Below are 16488 nucleotides of genomic sequence, written 5' to 3'. Positions count from 1 at the left end.
ACGAGTGGGCATCCTGCAAAGATCACACCAAGAGCACAATGCGTAATACTGAAGGAAGTGAAAAAGAACCCAAAGATAACAGCAAAAGACCTGCAGAAACCCCTAGAACTTGCTGAAGCTTCTGTTCATGTGTCCACTATAAGAAAAACACTGAACAAGAACGGTGTTAATGGAAGGAAACCATTGAGGAAAGCGCTGCTCTCCAAAAAAAAAATCACTACGCGTCTCAAGTTTGCAAAAGACCACCTGAATGTTCTACAATGCTTCTGGGATGATGTTCCCAGAAGTTGAACTTTTTGCCAGAAATGCACATAGTAATGTTTGGAGAAAAATGGGTACTGCACACCAACACCAAAACCTCATCCCAACTGTGAAGCATGGTGAAAGGAGCATCATGGATTGGAGCTGCTTTGCTGTTTCGGGGCCTGGACAATGTGCAATCACTGAGGGAACAATGAACTTAAAATTGTATCAACATTTTACAGGAAAATGTCAGGGTAGCAGTCTATCACGAGAAGCTTAATAGAAGTTGGACAAAGCAACAAAACAATGATCTAACAGACAAGAGTAAGTCAACAACAGAATAGTTTAAAAAGAAAAAAAAACGAGTTTTGGAATGACCGAGTCAAAGTCCTGGCTTTAATCCTACAGAAGTATTGTGGAGGGACCTGTCGCAAGCAGTTCCCGCAAAGAAGCCCACCAATGTCCCAGAGTTGAAGCAGTTTTGTAAGGAGGAATGGCCTAAAATTCCTTCAAGCTGATGTGCAGAACTGAAACAGTTCCCAGAAACATTTGGTTTAAGTTATTGTTGTAAAAGGGGGTCACTCCAGTTACTGAAAGCAAGGGTTCACCATCAAACAAAATGTAGTATTGAATCATTTTTCTCAATAAATAAATGAACAAGTACAGTGTTTTTGTGTTATTTAAAAATTTTCTCTTTATCTAGTTTTAAGACTTGTGTGAAGATATGATCACATTTTGGGTCATTTTTATGCAGTAATGAGAGAAAATTCTACAGGGTTCACAAACTTTCTAGCACCGCTGTGTCTGTGCTGTATTGCTCTGAGTCTGTTCAGAGCAAATGTGGTAAGAAGATGGAATTGAGAAAGCTGCGAAAGTCCCTAACATTATTCAAGTCAGAAATTGATAGAATTTTAGTTTTTAATCCTGACGAAAAAAGATCAGGTAAGATCTTACTGAATGACAGCAGACACGAGAGGCTGAATAGCCTGTTTCCTGTTATGTTATTTTGCTTTGTTTCTTCATCATATACCGCATTAATAGAGTTAATGTGTTGTTGATTTTAGGCTTTCTATAATAGTAACAATACTAAAACAGTAGGTCATGTAAGAAATGGTTGTTAATAAGCCTGTACATTTTTAACATGATAGTAATTGTTAATCTAAATTTTATAATGTTATGACATTAATCATGAGTCAACAGATCAAGTGTCTGTGTTCTTGTTGTAACCCTATGGCTGTGGAAGTAAGCTTAATCACAAAGCCGGCACTCTGCACACTAAGATTTCGTTCCATGTGCATCTACAGTTCTCTGCCTATAATTTTTCAAAGATAGGTATCACATGATACTGCTTTAACAATGTAACAATCTTAAATCAATAGTCCCCTTTTATTGAAAATGCCAAATACGCTACTGGACAAACTTGTACTCAGGATACAATTATGGGCAAGACATGGTGTTGTGCAGAAAATCTTTTGTGATTTTATTTTTTAACATAAGTAAAATGTTATGAAATGATGCTTGTTCAGTCTAGTTGCTTTTAACGGTTTCTTGACATTTAGGTTCAAGTTTAAATTTATTGTCATTCACCCATATGCATGAATACAGCTAAACAAAACATCATTCCTCTGGGGCCAAGCTACAAAACACAGTACAAATAGTCACAGAACAGCACATACAGTCACAAAATAATATCAGAACAAATCCCTGAGTGGTATGGCCTGAAGATTGACAGGTTCATAAAGTGCGAGATGTACATTTAAGTAAGATAGTGTAATGTTACTGGCATTATTATAATAAAACAAGCATTTAGTGTAAATATATGAAACAGCAGCAATAAAAGATGAGAAGTGACCAGTGGAGGATGCTCGTGTTGTATCCATGAGTTGGGGAGGGGGTGGGGGCAGGATATTCAGACATAGTATACATGTGTGCTTTGGTGGCTGCAGGGCATGAAGGCGTCTAACAGCCTGGGGAAAGAAGCTCTGACCCAGCCTGATAGTTTTAGTTCTTATGCAGCGGTACCTTCTACCTGATAACAGGAGATCAAACAGATTGTGGAAAAGATGGAGGGGTCTTTGACAGTGCTGGCGGCACTGTGTATGTAGTGCTTCTGATATGTTCTAAATGGGATGGGGGGAGAGAGAGATACCAATGATGTTTTCACAGACCTTGCTATCCATTGTAGTGTCTTATGATCTGATGCATTACAATTCCCATACCAGATAGATGCAACTGGTCAGGACGTACTTAATGGTGTCCATTAGAATGAGATGAGAATGGGGGCTGTGTGGGCAGGAGCCTCACTTGCCTCAGTTTGCTTGGGAAGTGGAAGTGCTGGTGTGCTCTCTTGGCTAAAGTGATGATGTTGAGGGACCAGGTGAAATCAACAGTAATGTGCGTATCAAGAACCTTGGTGCTCCTGACTCTCCATGGAAAAGCAGTTGATATGTCAGAGGGAGTGGTCAGCTGCATCTTTCTGAAGTCTACAAAAAATTTTTTAGTCTTGTCCACATCGAGACTCAGGTTATTGTGTTTACACCAGTCCACAAGCCTCTCCATTCTCCTCCCTTTATTTTGTTTCATCATTGTTGCTGATGAGGCCAATCACTGTTGTGTTGTCAGCATGGTTAGAACTGGATTTGGCAATACAGTTGGCCTTCCTTATCCCTGGGTTCCGCATGCACGGACTCAACCAACTGTGGATCGGGAAAACCTGGAAGTTCTCTCTCCAGCACTTGTTGTTTGAGCGTTGTTAGCCTTGCGTCTCGTTCGGTCGCTACTTTGCTTCTGTGAAAAAATGGTTCCTAAAAAGCAATTAGATAGTCAAAGCAATTCCTCAAAGGCTAAGAGGGAATGTAAAGTGCTATCTCTTGCCGAGAAAGTAGAAATCTTAGATCTTTTCAAAAGTGGCGTGTTGCTTGCCGAAGTGGTCCTCAGCCCTCAACCTCCACAGATCCTGACTTTAGTATTATTGAGCCTCCTCAAAAGCGTCCTTATTCCCTAAACAAGACAGTGATTGGCCTCATCAGCAACAATGATGAAACAAAATAAATTGATGTGGTCTTTTAGTCTGCTGTGGCCTGAATGCCGTGCTGTATGCAATGTGTGTCCCTGGTGTCACAGTAGATTTTTTTGTATGTAATCCCATTTTGCCTTCCTAATGATGTGGAAAAGCACAGCTCTTGCTGACCTGAGAGCCACTTTACTCCCAGAACTAAACGCAGCATCTCATTCTATCAGCCATACCCCGACCTTTGCTGTCAGCCATGGTTCCTGATTTGCCTGAATGGTGGCAGGTTTAATGACAGTGATATCTTTGGTGCTTTTTACCTTGTAGCTGGTCACAAATCTTGTCTATTCGTCAATGTTGATATGATCACCATAAGTAGCTGCCTCCCTTCCGGTAATGCTGACTTGGCTCCTTCTGGCCAAACACCGATTTCCTTGCAAACTGGCTTGGCATGTTTTAGCAGTGGTCTGTATGCAGCGATTCGCATAACATACATGATCAGAATATCTAAGGTGGGAACGGGATGGGGGATGCAACCATGAATGTTGGTGTAAACGAATTCCAATGTGTTCTCTCCTCTGGTAGCAAAATCAACATGTTGATAAAATTTAGTCAGTCATGTTTTTAGATTTGTGCGGTTGAAATCCCCAGTTACAAAAATGTCACAGTATGTGGTTTGCAGGTCTTTGATGATGTTCACTCAGTGCTTCCCCACCATTGGCACAAAGGTAGTGGGGAGGAGGGGGGGAATACACAGCCTCGATCATAGTAGCAAAAACTCTCTTGGTAGGTAATAAGGCCTATACTTCACTATTAAAAGCTTACCAGCAGTGAACAGTGGGTCTTACCAGAGGTCATGGCATTCCTATCTGCATGAAAAGATTTTAGTCCCTCTAGCTGGATGGCATTTCCTCCCATTCAATATGGGGTACTCTGTGTTGCTTTGAAAGGGAGGTTACTGAAATGTTTGCCCTGTTGCGGTGACCTTTGGCTCCATCCTATGGAAAAGCACAGAACTGCAGTTGCCATAAATTTGAAAGAAAATCCTGGAAATAAGCAAGTCACGCAGCATCTTTGGAATGAGAAACAGTTATGAGTTTTATGTCCATTACCTTTTTTGATAAAGTTACCTACTGTGAAAACACCAGCCCAGATTGGAGGTGAGAGCCGATATTGCTCACTCTTGGCGATCTTCACTCCTCTCTCCAGGCTGCAGAGCCCTTCGCTGTTCTGTTGTTGGGTCAGTTTAAATCCTGACTGCCCCAGCTGCTGCTAATATGGTGAACTGATAAGTGAGACTTTGGGCCTTATCTTGGGTTTGGATCTGAGGTCTCAATTTTGGCTTGAACTGTTGTTACTCATTTCAATTGTTTGCATGTATTTTATTTTTTCTCTCTCAAGTGTTGGTCTTTTATTTTTATTCTTTTTTTTAAATTGGGCTCTTTCGGTTTTTTTGCTTTGTGGCTACCTGTGAGTAAGGAAATCTCAAGGTTGTATTTATACATTCTTTGATAATAAATGAATCTTGAATCTTGAAATTGCATGTGTTTCATTTTGGAGAGAAGGTCGTGATTGGCTGCTGACTGAGAAATTGTAAATGACTGAAGTAGTGGTAGTCATTGGGAGATTTTTTAAATTGGTTTGGATCTGTTTGGAGATCTTCTGTACTGTACAGAACAGGTCCTTTTGGACTACCTTGTCTATGCTAAACAAAATGCTAATTCCATTAAACCCTTATCCTGCATTTGGCACATATCTCTATGCCTCTTCTTTCCAAGTTCATATCCAAATGTCTTTTAAGTGTTGTAATTGTATCTGCCTCCAGCATTTCCTCTGTCAGCTCATTCCAGACACCCCCCACTCACTCTGTGTAGAAAAACATACCCTTCAGATCTCTTTTAATTTTTTTTCTTTCAGCTTAAACTTGTGGTCACTAGTTCTAGACTGTCTGTTCTATCCTGTACTTTTTGTCCCTATTTAAGAGTCTCTTGAATACCTCTATCATATTCATCTCTAGCAATCCTGGCAGCATATTCCAGGTACCCACCACTCTGTGCAAAAAAAACCCTGCATTTCTCATTTGAGCTTGCCCCTCACAACTTAAATTAATGTACCTCTGTCCTCTGGTATTAGACATTTCAACACTGGGGAAAAGCTACAGGCTGTTTACTTTATAAACTTGTGTCAGATCTTACCTCAGCCTCTACCACTGAGTAAGCAACCTGACTCTGTCCAACCTCTACTTGTAGTTCATGCTCTCTAAACCAGGCATCATCCTAGATAACTTTTTTTTTTACACACTCTCAAAGCATCAGCATCCTTCCTGCACTGATAAGGTTCCAATTAGAGTGAGTAGAGGGTCAGAAGATAATTGTTTTATCAACAGGGAAAGTTGCCAAGCTTTTGACTAGCCCATTCTTAATGATGAAGTTCACTGTGTAAAGGTGGCATTCTTTTTTCTGTGTTCCCTCTCTGGTCTAGTCTTGTTCATTGAATTGGTTATCTCCTGCTTGGCATGTCTCATTCAGTGCAAAAATATTGTCATTAACACATCTGTGTTCTCAAGTTATGATAGCTATGATAGCAGAACAACGTTTAGGTCTATTACTGATGGATCTCATCAGCAAGAACGACGAGTCAGCATACGGAGAGGAGGTGCAGCGGCTAACAACAATCAAGCTGGTGCAGAGCCAAACAACCTGTCTCTGAATGTGAACAAAAGGGATGGTTGTTGACTTCAGGAGGGCACGAAGCGACCACTCTCTGCTGAACATCGACTCCTCGGTAGAGATCCTTAAGAGCACCGAATTTCTTGGTGTTCACCTGGCAGAGAATCTCACCTGGTCCCTCAACACCAGCTCCATAGCAAAGAAAGCCCAGCAGCGTCTCTACTTTCTGCAAAGGCTGAGCAAAATCCATCTCCCACCCCCCCCCCCCCCCCCCATCCTCATCACATTCTACAGGGGTTGTATTGAGAGCATCCTGAGCAGCTGCATCACTGCCTGGTTCAGAAATTGCAACATCTCGGATCACAAGACCCTGTAGCGGATAGTGAGGTCAGCAGAGAAGATCATCAGGGTCTCTCTTCCAGCCATTACATACATTTACACTACACACTTCATCTGCAAAGCAAACAGCATTTTGAAGGGCCCCACACACCCCTCATACAAACTCTTCTCCCTCCTGCCATCTGGGAAAAGGCACTGAAGCATTCGGGCTCTCACGACCAACTGTGTAACAGTTTCTTCCCTCAAGCCATCAGACTCCTCAATACCCAGAGCCTGGACTGACACCAACTTACTGCCCTCTTCTGTGCCTATTGTCTTGCTTATTATTTATTGTAATGCCTGCACTGTTTTGTGCACTTTATGCAGTCCCGGGTAGGTCTGTAGTCTAGTGTAGATTTTTTTCTGTGTTGTTTTTACGTTCAGTGTAGCTTTTGTACTGTTTCATGTAGCACCATGGTCCTGAAAAATGTCTCGTTTTTACTGTGTACTGTACCAGCAGTTATGGTCAAAATGACAATAAAAAGTGACTTGACTTGTTTACTTCATGATGTTCCAGGTCCAAGCTTCATACTTTGCAGTGGGCATTCTCTGTGCATGGTTTCTGCTGACATGAAGAGCTGCTGGACAGCGGATATCTATTGCACAACCTTCACAGAACAAGATCTAGACCCAGTGACCACTTGACAGGAGACCAGACTCTATTGCATGGGTATTGATGCTCATAAATCTACAAATAATGCACAACTTGGTAATGAATAGAATGGTGAGGATGATGGGACTAGACTGCAAGATGGTGGAATGGATAGACTATGGCACATGGAATTTATCATTGAAGTTTTGAAGGATGTGAAGATCCAAGAGAATGTGTGAAAAAGATTTAGTGAAATGATTTCTTGAGAATCTTTCAATAATATAGACTCACTGGAGAAACTGCTTCTAGTGCGAAGGTGATTGATGGAAGTGTTCAAAGTCATCAGTTATTTAGATAAAATGAATAAGGAAAAGCCATTTCCAGAGGTGTAAGGTAGACCAAAAAAAATCAGAGCATTTCCTCCAACAAGACTCTTCTCATTGATACCGTCAAGGAGGAAGGACAGGAGCCTGAAGACCATACTCAGTCTTTCTTCCACCATCAGATTTCTGAATGAACACTGAACCCATGAACACTACCTCAGTATTTTTCTCTCTTTTTTGCACTACTTAATTAATTTAATTGTGTTTTTTTATATATATATATATATATATATATATATAGTAATTTATAGCTTTTATTATTATGTACTGGAATGTAATGCACCTGCAAAACAATAAACTTCGTTACATATGCCAATGATATTAAACCTGCTTCTGATTCTGATTTTGAAGTGCTGGACAATTAAACCTCATCTTTTCCACGTCATCATGGTTTTATTGCTGCTGTTCAATTAATTTCCTCTTTTGGTATCAAGTATTATGTTTTGTAACTTCAGATCATTAAATTAATTAAAAGGAAGATATGTGAGTCTTGTATAAATCACTGTGGAGAATTTCTCACCCTTGTGAGATAACATCTTTCCTGACAATAGGGATCACTCTGTTTGGCAGGTGAAACTTGTGGCTGTGATTAAATCTCAGGATTTGGGGCCTCCTTCCTGTTAACTCTGAGATTCCAGGAAGTGGTTCTGATAGCGGTAGCCACCTTTCTTCTTCCTTTTTCTTCTTCTAATTTGTACATCTCAATCTTGGGAAGGTACTTTTAATTCACTCAAGTATTCTCTTATTAATCCTTCCATTGCTTCCTTTACGATCTGATAAATCCTCTGTTTTTGTATCTCTATTAACTCCTTTCTTTTTGGCTTTCCATTAATCTAGCTGGGCTTTGGTCTTTGCATCATCTTTTTGCAAACAGCTTTTTGTCACCCACTTGAAGTTAATGCAATAATCTTAATGCACACAGAGTAGGTTCTGCTTCTTTGTATTCACAAAAGCCGAATGCTTGCAACTTTCCTGAAGCTCCTTTTACTCTCCTCCAGTTTAAAAACCAAGCCACATTTCACAAATAACTGCCGGATTAACATATCAGAAGCTTTCTCAGATACGTTGCCTTCAAAACTGTTATTAGACCACTGCTTTCGTCACCTATGTTTTCTCTGAGCAGCATGGTTCTTCTTTGGTCCAAATGCTTTTCAACCAGAGGCTAGCACCAAAACCGGGTTGTTTTTTGTTGGACAATGAATGGTTCATAGTGTTTGGCATGGAGACAGTTGTGGCATCATCCAGTACCTTTCCTGATTTGCTTTCTAATGGCTTCATTGCAGGGGGTGAGACATGCTAATTGTAAATGGATCTTCAGTCAAGCTGTAGTTGTCTCAGTCAATCACTTACCCACAATGCTGGTCCTCCTGTGTTTACCATATATAAGCCTAGTTGTGGCTCAGGGCAGCATACGGAATCACCTCCTTTACTCCCTGTATACCAGAGGTCAGCAACCTTTTGCCTCTGTGGGCCGGATCATGTATTGATGAGCTGACGTTGGGCAAGATAAATGCCATAAAAAACTTGAAATATGGCAAGTATCCTTTTAAATACGTATAGTTATGTTTTGCCTCAAATTAATGAATAAGGCATTCTAGAAAACCCCCTTAGGTTGCCTACCTCTGCTATATCGCCACACACAGCTCCAATTTGCTAATTAAATTTGTCGACAACACTACATTGATTGACCTTATCTCAAACAATAATGAAGTGACCTAAGGAAGAAATCATCTCTCTGACACAGTGGTGTCAAGAAAACAACCTCTCCCTCTATGTCGCAAAACCAAAGGAACTGGTTATGGATTACAGGAGGAATGGAGATGAGCTTAACCCCTATTGACATCAGTGGATCTGGGGTTGAGAGGGGTAAACAGCTTCAAGTTCGTCAGCATCCACATCACTGACGACCTCATGTGCTCTGTACACATAAGCTGTGAGGTGAAAAGGGCACACAGTGCCTCTTTCACTTCAGACGGTTGAGGAAGTTTGGTATGGGCCCCCAAATCCTAAGAACTTTCTACAGGAGCACGATTGAATGCATCCTTACTGGCTGCATCACTGCCTCGTATGGGAACTGCACTTCTGTCAATTGCAGGACTCTGCAGAGAGTGGTGTGGTCAGCCAGCACATCTGTAGTTGTGAACTTCCCATAATTCAGCACATTTACAAGGACAGTTGTGTAAAAAAAAGGGCCCATAGGATCATTGGGGACCCAAGCCATCCCAATCACAATCTATTCTAGCTGTGCCATCCAGGAAGCAGTACTGCAGCATAAAAACCAGGACCAACAGGCTCAGGGACAGCTTCCTCCACCAGGCCGTCAGACTGATGAACTCACGCTGATTTGAGTGTACTTTATATTACACCGACCGTTCTATTTATTATCAATTTAATTCAATTCAATAGTTGTATTTCACTGTTATGAATGTCATTCCCACAAGAGTTATCTTTTCTCTAGTAAAAGTTCTTAGTTGGCTATCTGCAGGTGTCAGTTCAGTATCTTTGAAATGCTGTTTAGACTCATTTTGTGGAATGACTGAAACAGCTAAACCACTGTTTAGTTCCGTTTTAATTAAATTGCCCTTCACTTCTGGTGTAAGCCATATTGCTTGTCTATTGGTTTTCACACTGTAACTCTCAAGGCTACATAGTCCTGTGTCACTCTTGTCATTATCAAATTTTTAATCAACAGCACATAAATTAGTGCTCTTTTTGAAACAGCAACTTGACTTTTTAAGCTTTTTCTCTTCACTGTGCAGCCCATTTATTTTTGCCTGCTTGACACGCTCTTTGTATGTAACCTATTTTGTTGCATGTTCTGCAAATTTTGCCTTTAAAACTGCACTTGTTTGGTGTATGTGAGCCGTTGCCACAACAGTAACACAGTTTGTTCACCCAGGATGGTTTCTCTTTAGATGCTGCAATTTTGTTTGAGCTCACTTTCATTCCTCACTGCAACTCAATTCTTTTTCTGTCTGCAGTTTCCATTGAAACAGAAATTTCCACTGCTCTTTTAAATGTAAGCTGTACTTCTGTTAGGACCCACTTTTGAATGCTTTCTTTTAAGATTCCATAAACTAAACAATCTCTTAGTGTTTCATTAAACCCATCACTGAACTGATATTGTTCATAATCTCTAATACGCTGATACGTATGCTCCCCTTTTTTGATTCCACCTGTGAAACCTGAAGTCTTCTGCAGTCAACAATGGTTTCGGTTCTTTCTAAGTGTTCGTGTGTCACTTTGACAATATTAGCAGAGCTCATTTCTGTTGGTTTAGTTGGAGCATGTTAAGTTGTATGCCTTTAAACCCAATGCACTTGGCAAAATTTGTACTCGTTTCTCACTGGCTTCTTATTTGCTTTAAAATATTGCTGAATTAACTCAGTATGCATATTCCAGTTATCTTTTATATAATCAAACATGATAATTTTTCTGACATAGCCAGTCATTTCTGATTTTTTTCATGATTATTATCACCTGATACTCATTCTTTAGTCCCTTTCCTGACTTTTTTTTAAACTTGATCATGTCTTCCCTTCCAAAGATCATGTGCTGCGCTGCTTTTTAAAAAAATCTTGACTGTCTCTGTATGTGCTGGGCTGCGCTGTTTTTTAACTTGCAGTTCCTCATGCTGTTTTTTTTAGTGTAAATGTCTCACTGTATTTCAACAGGTCGGTAGCCATCTTGCGTTTATTTTTTTAAAATACCTCAGCACCAATCTTATGTTTTGTAACTTCAAAACATTATAATGATTCAAAAGAAGACATGAGGGTCCAAAATACTAACTTTGTGTTTACATGTGAGGCACGCACGTATAATGTGGTAGTGTGATGACTTATGCAATTCACTTAATACATGTAATGTGTAATAATTAATTAAATGAACAAGAATGTTTAATTGATCTATATATACAAGATTATTGATTATTGATTCTAATTATTCAAATATAAGAATATTAAATACACAACATCAATTATTTTTTAAAAATGAGGCTGTTGTATGACTAATAAGAATGAAACTTAACATTAGACTGCTTGTAACTCTCATTCAAATTCTAGTATTGTACTCTTCCTACATATTGGGAAACAAACACAAATGGAAAAGGAAATTTCAAGTATCAGAGCCCTTTTTGCACTTGTTGCTTTCTAATAGTTTAGTGAAGTTTTAATAATTGACTTCTGGGTTATGATGCTTAATTAAGTAGTTAAAGTTTTAATGCTTTAGTTCCTTTCTAATGTTTCCATTATGTTTGACTGTCAAAATCTATTACATCTGCTTTTTTTTCAGATATAATTTAAAAATAGCCTTGGGTTTTTGGCCTGCAGCTAAATAACTTTATTTATTGCTGCTAATCAAAACCTTGAGCAGGCAGTAGAGAGTTGAGTTTTTTGAAGCTCATTCTGACTTGCCTTTCAAACTATCACCAGCTATGAGAGAATTAGATACAGGCACAGTTGCATAGTCATCAAGAAGACTGACCAGTTGCTCAGGACTGGAGGATTCTCAGGCAGGAAACATATTTAAAAAGCATCAACGATAACTGTTCACAATAATTGAAGGGTGTATATCTGGGTTAAGGTGGAATCTGGAATACCATAAATATTCCCAAAAATATACTGTAAGAAGAGGGAATTTTAGTTCTTGAATGGTATGAGTAATACATCACATATTTGTTTTATAATGTCAGCTGGAATTATGGCATTAATATTTCAGTTTTAGTACTGCAACAGAACACCTGAGGCATAGGCTATCATTAAAAGGCTCATCCATACTTATGTGCTTAACTGTTTATATGAGACCAACAGATGGTGCCATTGGTGTTGTTCATAATGATGGAAATGTTACTGTCATTTTCACCACAACTTGTAGGCCAAACATTTACAATGCAAGAAGTGCATTTCATTTCACTTACGGACCAATTATTGTGGCTATTTTTATTTCTTGTTACTCTTGTATGCAATTTGAAAGCAATGATACTATATATTTGTGCTTCTGGAAGTGAAAACTTTATCACATGATCTTGTTGAATAGAACCAAGCCTTTATATATTGCTGCAGATATCAATACTGAAACAAAGTAGCGTGCCTGAAGTTACCTCTAACAGGATAAGTAATAGTTTTAATAAAGAGGACTCAATAAATAAACTTAAACCAACATATGCTTAAAGACTTGATCTACAATTCAGCATTTAATGTTGCTCTTGTCCGGTTCATTAGTGAGACCGACAGCAGAGGAGCTGCGTAGCCCCGGGTCATTACACGGTCCAGACCCTCATGCTGCAGCATCACCTGTTGCAGACACCCAGGGGAGGAGGCACCGGAAGCGGTGTGAGAGAAAACAGAAGCGCGGTAAGCGCGCTGGAGTCCGTCTTAGGTTAAAGACTGATGCCTGCGGGACGGCTCTCCCGACTGTACCGCTCTCCAATGAACACTCCCTGGAAAACAAACAGCAATTGACCCAGAGCGGGACAGTGAACTGCAGCACACATATTCGTACAGAGACATGTCTCCAGGACAACATCCCAGACACAGCCATCCAGCTAGAGGAACTCACCAATTTTCGTGCGGATAGGAGTGCCGCAACGTCTGGTAAGACCCGCTGGGGGTGGGATTGTGCATTTACTTTAACAAAACCTGGTGTGTTAATGCTACACTAGTTGCAGCCCACTGGTGGAGATTTTAATGGTGAAGAGTAGGCCCTACTACATACCAAGAGAGTTCACTGCCACTGTGATTGTGGCCGTCTATATTTACACCCTCCCCCCCCCACCCCGTGCGAAACGCTGGGAAGCACTGTGTGAACTCTATAACACCATTCAGTGACCTTTGGACTGCGTAACCTGACTTTCTTTTATTGTAACTGGGGACGACAACCGCACAAACCTTAAAAAAGTCCTACCTAAATTTTTTCAACATTTTGACTGTGCTACCAAAGGAGGGAACACATTGGACTTGGTTTACACCAACATTCGTGGTTGGCCCCCCCCCACCCATCCAGCTTCCACTTTAGATACTCTGATCGTATATGTTAATACGAATCGCTGCATACAGACCACTGCTAAACGCACCAAACCTGTTCACAAAGAAATCAGTGTTTGGCCAGAAAGAGCCATGTTACAGGACTGTTCTGTCCCTAAGCTGGAACATGTTCATGTAAGCAGCTACTTATGGTGATCAACATCAATGAATTTGCAGGATCTGCAACTGACTACATGGCAAAGAGCACCAAAGATGTCATTGTCATTAAACCCATCACCATTCAGGCCAATCAGAAGTCATGGCTGACAGCAGAGGTCTGGGAACTTCTGAAAGAATGAGATGCTGCCTTCAGTTCGGGGATGAGATCACTCTCAAGACACCAAGAGCTGTGCTTTTCTGTGCCATCAGGAAGGCAAAACAGGACAACACACAAAAAAATCTATAGCCATTTTTGTGATTCTAGAGACAGTTGGCATTCAAGGCATGGTTTGAGAATAAGGGGTAGGTCATTTAAGGAAAAACAACTTCTCCCAGAGAGTTGAGGGGGTCTGGAATGCACTGCCTCGGAAGGCAGTGGAGGCCAATTCTCTGGATGCTTTCAAGCTAGATAGGTATCTTATGGATAGGGGAATCAAGGGATATGGGGACAAGGCAGGAACCGGGTATTGATAGTATATGATCAGCCATGATCTCAGAATGGCGGTGCAGGCTCGAAGGGCCGAATGGTCTACTTCTGCACCTATTGTCTGTTGTCTTTAACTGACAATAAGACCACCCTGTGCACCATTGACAGTGACACCTCTTCCTGGCAGGCTGAATGCCCCATATACATGTTTTGATGCACTAAATGATGTGTCGGCGAGAAAGGTTGCCCCTTTCCCTGAGGAGCAGCCACTCTGTCTGCCACTGCTGATGTGAAGAAGATCTTAGCAAGGGTCAACCCATGCAAATCTGCAAGGTCTGACAACATACCTGACTGTGTAGCTCAGCTAGCAGATGTTTTCACTGATACCCTGAACATGTCCCTGGATGAGACCACTGTCCCTACAGGCTTCAAGGCCACCACTATCCCAGTGCCCAAGAAGCTGAATGTATCCTGTCACAATGAGTACTGTCCTGTGGCACTGACCTCAATAATAATGAAGTGCTTCCAGCTGCTGGTCATGGACTGCATTGAATCCAGCCTTTCCACTGCATTGGGCCCCTACCAGTTTGCATATTGCCCAAATTGGTCTGCCGGCAATGCCATAGCTTCTGTCCTTTATATGGACTTGTCCCACCTGGACAGTGGTGTTTCCCATGTCAGAATGTTGTTAATTGACTTCAGTTCTGTTTTCAATACAACCACTCCCAAGAAGCTGGTAGGAAAACTGTCCATGTTGGGCCTCAGTACCTTCCTCTGTAACTGGACCTTGGACTTGGTGATGAAGAGACCACAGACAGTCTGTATTGGCAGCAACATCTCTGGCTGTGTAACGTTGAGCACTGGTGTCCCCTCTCCCCTCCCCCAGGGCTGGTGCTCATCCTACTGCTCTCCATATTTCTAAAGCATGACTGTACTGCCAAGTCATTAAGTTTGCTGATGATACAACAATGGTTGGTCTCTTCAGCACCAGTGATGAAATACCATACAGGAAGGAGGTAGGGCAGCTTGTGGAGTGGTATAAATACAACAATCCAAGTGTCAATGTGGACAAGACAAAGAGATGATTGTGAACTTCAAAAAGTAGAGGCTGACCACTCTTTACTGCCGACCAATGGCTTCACCATGAAGAGAGTCAGGAGCTCCAAGTTTCTTGGCGTGCACATTACTGCCGATCTCACCTTGTCCTTAGCCAAGAGAGCATAGTAGCACCTCCACTTTAAGCCAAGCCCTGTTCTCCCCTGCTCACCCCCATTCTAACTACATTCTACTGGAGATCATCAAGAATGTCCTGACCAACTGCATCACTGTCTGAAAATTGAAATACTTCAGATCACAAGACTCTGCAACGGATAGAGCAGATAGCTGAAAACATCATCGTGGTCACTCTCCTGCCCCCATTCAGGACATATATCAGAAGTGCTGCATATGCAGTGCCTCTAACATTGTCAAATGCTCCTCCCATTCTTCCCACAATCTCTATGACCTCCTGTTGTCAAGCAGAAGGTACTGTAGCATAAGAACCAGAACTCTCAGGCTGAGTAACAGCTTCTTCCCCCAGGCTGTTAGACTTCTTAACACCCTGCTGCCAAACAAACATACATGTACACCCTGACTGAATGCCCTACCATCCCTTCCCCCCTCCCCAACTCACAAGTACAAAAGCATCCTCCAATGGTCACTTTTCTTCTTTTATTGCTGCTGTTTCACATATTTATGCTACTGCTTGTTTTCTTATAATAGTGCCAGCAACAATATATTGTCTTACCTAAATATGCTCTTCGCATTTTATGTCAACCTGTCAATCTTCATGCCGTGCCTCTCAGGGACTTATGCTATTATTATTTTGCCACTGTATGTGCTGGATCAGAACTATATCTGCTACGTGTGACTATATGTACTGTGCTTTTCATCTTGGCCCCAGAGGAGCAATGTTTCGTTTAGCTGCATACATGTGTATGGTTGAATGACAGTAAACTTGAAGTTGAACTTGATTTGTATTCCCAGATAAGGAAAGATCTGTTTGTGCATTGGTCCCTTCAAGAGATGCATCTCCATCTATTTCAATACCACCAACTTCTTCAAAGGTAAACACATCTTTATGGTTATATTTACAACATTCAGCAATCACCATGAAAGAATGTGCTTTGTAATGTAATTTATGAAATATCTATCAAATAAATTAATCTATATAAAGAATGACCAAATTACTTAGTAAATACAATACTGCAAATTATGTTAACAAGAAATAATGAAGTATTTTGCTTCAATGACCATAAGGTGGTGTTTACATAACTGTAAGATTAAAAAGTGTACCCAGGAATTTATAATAATGTAACAATATATTTGGAAATTTTTTTGTCTATCGTGGGGACTGAATTTGTCCTGCTTGTCTTTCAATAACTCCTCTTCTTTAATCCCACCATCTGAACATTGTTGCCAGGCCAAAAAATTCGATGTTTAACCCTGCAGGAGATTGCTTACATTCTGAATAGTTTTGTGGCACAAAACTATTCTGAATAGATTGGCTTCTTTCCTAAATTATATATTTTTAAACTACCTTCCTTCAAATAGAAAGGGCTTAATTGT

The 16488-nt window shown here is 40.7% G+C and overlaps 1 protein-coding gene across 7 annotated transcripts in view; it reads left to right on the top strand.

Moving 5' to 3' along the window:
• pphln1 (periphilin 1) overlaps positions 1-16488 on the top strand; it is a 138542-nt gene that overhangs the window by 79070 nt on the left and 42984 nt on the right. For 6 of the 7 annotated variants that reach the window (XM_059977693.1, XM_059977694.1, XM_059977698.1 and 3 more), the window contains 2 exons: positions 12495-12866; positions 15907-15986. In XM_059977693.1, the coding sequence (XP_059833676.1) occupies positions 12495-12866; positions 15907-15986 (452 nt within the window). The remainder of the gene's footprint in view (positions 1-12494; positions 12867-15906; positions 15987-16488) is intronic. The other variant, XM_059977699.1, reaches the window with a different exon arrangement.

This window comes from Hypanus sabinus, chromosome 8, assembly GCF_030144855.1.
Source record: "Hypanus sabinus isolate sHypSab1 chromosome 8, sHypSab1.hap1, whole genome shotgun sequence".
Classification (NCBI taxonomy): Eukaryota; Metazoa; Chordata; class Chondrichthyes; order Myliobatiformes; family Dasyatidae; genus Hypanus; species Hypanus sabinus.
The sequence above is the reverse complement of the archived record's forward strand: the minus strand, read 5'-3'. Positions and strand labels throughout refer to the sequence as shown.